The sequence below is a fragment of the Artibeus jamaicensis genome, unplaced genomic scaffold (assembly GCF_021234435.1).
Source record: "Artibeus jamaicensis isolate MK-2021 breed Jamaican fruit bat unplaced genomic scaffold, CSHL_Jam_final contig_384, whole genome shotgun sequence".
Classification (NCBI taxonomy): Eukaryota; Metazoa; Chordata; class Mammalia; order Chiroptera; family Phyllostomidae; genus Artibeus; species Artibeus jamaicensis.
The window spans coordinates 13,965,060-13,971,059 of record NW_026521810.1 but is presented as its reverse complement, the minus strand read 5'-3'; the positions used below and the strand labels follow the sequence as shown (position 1 = coordinate 13,971,059).

The 6,000-nt window shown below is 52.2% G+C and overlaps 1 protein-coding gene across 1 annotated transcript in view; it reads right to left on the bottom strand.

Annotated features, from left to right (window-relative positions):
- Window positions 1-4,181: 4,181 nt before the first annotated feature.
- The window catches only part of POLR1A (RNA polymerase I subunit A), an 80,156-nt gene continuing 78,337 nt past the window's right edge, over window positions 4,182-6,000 (bottom strand). Inside the window, exons 33-34 of the mRNA XM_053664517.1 lie at window positions 5,525-5,689; window positions 4,182-5,189 (exon numbers count right to left, since the gene is read on the bottom strand). Coding sequence (XP_053520492.1) covers window positions 5,089-5,189; window positions 5,525-5,689 — 266 coding nt within the window. The 3' untranslated portion in view covers window positions 4,182-5,088. The remainder of the gene's footprint in view (window positions 5,190-5,524; window positions 5,690-6,000) is intronic.

Below are 6,000 nucleotides of genomic sequence, written 5' to 3'. Positions count from 1 at the left end.
AGGGGCTGCTTAAAACACTTGAGGTACAATCTTCATTAAATAATTAAGGCTTAACTTTTTAAAGGGAAATTTCTCACAGAGCGGCTTCTAAGAAGTGCTTCTGGTGAAGTGTCCCCTCCTGTCCCTGCAGGGACTCTGCGGGCAGGGACTTTCAGGCTGAACAAGCAGCCCCTCCTAATTGGCTCGGAGAGCTGTGGGCCTCCTGCATCCTGGCTGGAAGTACCACACCCTTCTTTGCTGAACCCACAGGAGACCTTACTGGGCACCCTTTGAACCCCATTGTCTCCTGTCGAACATCTACCACAAGGCCCTGACAGCTTTCTCACACACAACTCCTTTTTCTTGAGAGCAGGGAGATCTTACCAGGGGCAGGTTCTCTTACATGGATCATCTGAGCCACGCTGTAAAAAGCAACAGCCTCTATGCTTCCTCTCTGCCATCTGCTCAGCAGCCTCTAAGCAGCAACCACGTGTGAATGCCTCTCCATCCACGTCGGCCAGGCTGGTGTCCAGGCTGGCAATACCTGCGGGAGCTCTACTGCCTGGAACGAGGCATCCAGCCTGACGGCCAGTGAGAAGACCATCGGGTGGTGAGGGAAGATGACTCCTTCCCACCTTCTTCTGTGAGACGGGCGCTGGCAAGCATGCGTCCCGGGAAGTGTCTGTAGAGCTGGAACCCCCGGTCACAGGAAGTTCGCACTGGTTCCCCTCACCAGCTCTTCCACCCTGAGCAGCTCACCAAAGGAAGATGCTGCCAACAACTATGTCAGTGGAACTACACCACTGGCAAGATCGCTGACCTCGTCATGAATTCGGAAACTGGTTTGATTTCAATGATAAATTATTGAGTCCAAGAAAGTCATTTAAAATATGCTGTTTTTCCAAATACAGTTGAAATGTAATAAAGAGTAAGATGAATTATTCCTTTATAGTTTATTTAAAATTTCAAAAAATAAGTTATTTGGTATCATTTCATAAATTTTAATGAAGATACTTTTAATCAAGAAGTGCTGTTATTCCAGGAAGGCCTAGATTTTAAAAAGTGTTTCTTGTCAAAATAAGATCTGCACCCTTGAATTGTATGACAAGCAAAAAAATGTATTTTCCATTGACATCAGACACAAACCCACAGAAAGATCTTGGTGGGGAGGTCAGGCACCAGTGACTCATTTCCTCAAGTCAGCTCACTGACAGCAGACAGAGGCTGCAGCCTTGCACAAGGCGGGGTCACTCCGAGTGTGGCTCTCCACCCTGCCGCACATCGGACTCTCCTGGGGCCCTTTCATCCCCCAGGTCTCAGCCAGGTCCGTTCAAACAGCTTCTGGGAAAGGAGCCCTGAATCGGTCTCCCAAGGTGGCTCCAACGCAGGCTTTCTGAAATGTCTGACTGTATCTACTTCAGAGGTTGGGACAGCGGGAGAGCCCTAGGGAGGCGAGGCAGGAGACAAAGTCGCACCAGGGCTGGGAGACCTGTGGGGGGCCAGCACAGGCCAGCACAGGCGTTGCTCGCCTGCAGCCCAGGGCCGCCCCCCTGCAGCAGTCTGAGCAGAGACATCCCTGGCGACGACGTGTTGCTCAGCCAGCCTTTAAAGTGCCTGGCTTTCCTGTTTCAAGGAAAACAGGATCTTTCCTGTACATCTTTACAGCCTCCAATTCAATGGTAAACTCAAATGACTGGCAAGCAACAGAGAATTCTTAAATAGTTCCTAACTCACTGTAGGTACAGATCCCCTATCGCCTCAGCAACTGACTACAACCACCCAAATGTAACCTGCCATGTTACCTTGCACCCATGAGAATGGCTACCATGTACAATTTACATACATAATATTTGTTTATAAAAACAGGACATAAGTATTGGCAGAGGTGAAGAAATCAGCAGCTCTGTGCTTGTGTACTGTTGGTGGGAATGTAAAATGATGCAGCCGCTGAGGAAAATATACAGCAACTCCTCAAAACATTGAAAACATAATTGCCAGATGATCCAACAATTCCACTTCTGTGTCTAAACTCAGAAAGTCAGAACGGGGACTTCAAGGGATATTCGTATACCCACATTCATTGCAGTGATGTTCACAACACCTGAAGGGTGGAAGCGACCTGTGTCCACTGACAGATAAATGGACAAGCAAAACATGGCCTCTACATACAATGGGACATTACTCAGCCTTCAAAAGAAAATTCTGACACATGTAACATGGATGAGAATATCATGTTAAGGCCCTGGCTACATAGCTCAGTTGGTTAGAGAGCTGCCCTGAATAAACCAAGGTTGCAGACTCTATGCCCCACCAGGGCAGATACAGGAATCAGCCAGAGTGCATGAATAAGCGGAATAACAAATTGATGTTTCTCTCTCTTCCCCTTTCCCTAAAATCAATCAATAAAAAAAAAAAAGAATGTCATGTTAAACAAAATAAACCAATCACAAAAGGACAAATACCAAATGACTCCACTTACATGAGGCAGCAAATTCAGATACAGAAGTAGAGCGGTGGCTGCCGGGGGCTGGAGGCGGGGTGGGGAGTGGGTGCTGAATGGGCAGTGTGTTTTGTGTGGGTGGACAGTGGTGAACAATGTGATGACCTAATGCTGCTGAACTGCACTTAAAAATGGTTAAGATGGTAAATTTTGTTATTTAACAGAAATTTTAAAAAATAGAACCACCCCCCTCCACAGCCTGCAATGGGCACATGTGCAGGAAGCCACACTTTCACAGAAAGTGGTCTGAGTAACAACAAAAAAAATGACCTGTTACAAGCAAGCAAGTAGGCAGGATGTTGATGCATGCAGGGGTGAGGTGGGGAGGACATCCAGGAACAGCGGCGGCTGCAGTGTCCCCAAAGAGCTCACAGCTTCAGGGAAGCCTGCAAACTCCAGCAAACCATCCTTCTCCGGACCACTGGAATTAGAAAATAATCATGCAGCTGGATCCATCCTCTTCATGTGTTTGGCTTGGATCTACCAGTCTCTCACAAATTCAACTGTGCCCTCAGGGAAGGAGCATTTATAATACTGAGAATATCCCCCAAAATGTGCCACCTTAAACAGCAGGGAAGCCCACCCACAAAGCCTTCTGTGAGAGTACAATCCCACAGGGAGCAAGGTGAGATTCCCGGCCCGCCGGGTGAAAGTTCTGAAATGTCTGCTTACAAATCAGAAATAAGGTGTCTTCTGGAGAGAAAGTCACTAACAGGATACGCGGATGGACTGGGCAGGAGGGACAGGGGCTCTCACCTTCCTCTCAAAGCAGGACTGGGACCTGGCCCCCGGGTACAGTCAGGCCTGTCTATATTCTGGGCTTGCTCCTTCACCTTTGCACTGTTGGTGCTTGTGCCCAGCCTCGGGGGCACATAACCACGTGCATTCGTGCACCAGGTGACCGCCGCCGAGGACCGGCCCCCACAGCTCTGGTGTGAGGGGACATCAGCTACTGCAGCAGCCTCTTACCTCCAAAGTGCTCAGCTCAACCTGCAGTGCAGGGTCCACAGGCGCCCTTCTTCCCGTGCCCTTGGAGGCCGTTTGTTTTCCTGTGCCCCAGCCCTAGGGGGCCGTTTCTGCTGGGTCTTCCCTGGTGGGGACGCAGGACACCCAGGCTGGGCTCTATCATGTGTCTAGAGCAGTAATTTTCAACCTTTTTCATCTCGTGCCAGACATAAACTAATTACTAAAATTTAGCAGCACACCAACAAATGTATTTTTTTGCCCATCTGACAAAAAAATACATATAATTTTGATTCATTCAGACCAGACAGCTATTGTTGTGCTGGCTGTTGTCATTTTTTAATGTACCAACCTCAGGGAAGAGGTCAGCGCCCCCGACTGAACAGTCAGGTAAGGCGCGTACGTGTCAGGTAAGGCACGTAGCGGTGCACCGGTTCCGGCTGAAAGCCACTGGTCTAGAGCCGGCAGCGAGGTCCCTCTCCCCAGCAAGGCCCTCCTCCCCACCCCAGGTACACAGGGCTCCTTCCCACTGGCCTGTGCCCTCCTGGCCTCAGGGCCAGAAGTGACACAGAAAGAAGGTGCTGCAGGGGCTGGGTGGGGTCAAAGGGGCAGGCTGCGGGGGCTGAGCTCCACCCCCCAGACCCTCTGCTAAGAACAGGAATAAGACCCAAGATGTGGCGGTGCCAAGAACCCCCCAGTCCTGAGCTCTCAAATCACAAATGCAGAAACCACAAACAAGGAAGGAATAAAAAAACCCAAGCTTTAATTTTTTTTCCCTCCCAATAGCTAGCTCCAGTGACGTTTATTACTCAGCCTGAGCTGGAATAACATTAGACAAAAATAGAAACAGCCTCTGGTTTTACAAAGCGTTTGCACAAATTCTGACTTTTCAGTTCACACCAGGGCCCCTTGCTGTGGTGCCAGAGATGCAGGGAGCCAGACGGAGTAGGGTCTGTAGAGAGGGGGCATGGCCTTGAGACTGGACTCAGCAAAGCCAGGGAGACAGTCAAGCATTTTGTTCAAACAGCGCAGCCTGACTGGTGACTTGGGAGTTTCATGTGTGGGGGTGAGTTGCTGGAGCCCTGGAGAGACCAATCTCAGGCTCAGGGCTAATCTGGTCAAGGACATGTGGCCACATGCCAGCAGCCAGGCACAGGAGTTGGATGGGTACCAGGCTGTGGTTGGCCCAGGGAAAAGAGCATTGGGGAACTCTGTCCCCTGGGGCCACTGCAGCAGGAGGAGCAGGCTGTGGGCTTTTTTTCTTTTTTTGCTTCAGAGCCTCGGGAATCCTGCATGCAGGCACTGGCTGCTCACAGCTATGGACCCCTTTGTCCCACCACGGAGGGGCCAGGGATTTCGCCTCTGAAGTCTCCTTCTGCACAGGGTAAGGCCCTCCGACCTCAGAGGGACTCAGGATTTGCGAACCTTGTTTATATCCTGAGATGGGGAGGAGCAGGGATGATCAGCCACTTTTCTGGGGAAGCTGGTGCAGCCCAAAGCCAGCTGCTCTTTAGAACCCCAACATCACTGCTGTGCTCTGCACTGTCACTCTCAACCACTGGGACTTTGGTGTCCCTGGTCCTCTCAAGTGAGGGGCAGGCCGGGGCAGGCCAGGCCAGGCCAGGCAGACGGTGCTACGGCGGCTGCTATCTCAGGGGCTGCTTGAGCTCAAACAGGCCTGTCCCGCCTCTGACGACCTTCCCAACCACCAGGCAGGCTGAAGGGGACCTCAGCTCATCGTGGGATCCTGGGAGAGACACAGGCACTTGTTAGTGGTTGAGAAGCTGTGGGTGATGGGAGGCTGGGTGGGTGGGGCACCATGGAGGCCACAGGGAGCAGCCAGTCTCCGGGCCTGACTGATGTTACGTGAGGCAGCATGGCCCCCATGTTTGAGAGAGGAAGGCCCCTTTCCCTCTCCTTCAAAACCCGGAGGTTTTCCTGTCTGCGGCCCACCCCTCCCCAGCTGCCTCCCCCAGTGAGATCTCACTGGCGTGGAAGGTGGGAGGAAAGGCACCCGAGGAACCAGCCCATCTGCCCAGAACAGATTCCGGAGAGGCCAAGGACTCCGGCCCGCACACTGACCCATCATGGTGGCCTGCTTCAGGAACTGGAAGCTGGTTTCAAACGTCATCTGCTGCAGAGGGGACGAGTTTGACTGGATCCCAAAGCGGTTCAGAGGCTTGTAAACACCCTCAAAGCACATGTAGTCGGCAACGAGGGAGAGATGGCGGGGATCGACTGCAATGCCTGTCACGTGAGCACGAACATCAGAAAGGAGTACGCGGTGACAAGGGGACGTTGGGGCAGGGCTACCCGACAAAAGTCAGCACAGAGGCTCACGTGTCAGGCCCCAGGGCTCTGCTCCAGCTCCATCGCCTGGTCCCTGCCTGACTCCACCACCAGTCCTTCCCTTATCCCTGGTCACTAAACTACCTCCAGTGCTCCCTGGCCATCCAGCAGCCCAGGAACACAGGTTCCAGACGGGGGAGCATGAGTCCCAACAGCACGCCTGCCCTGGGGACTGAGACTCTGAGGGCTACACGGGGCCGAGCTGTCAG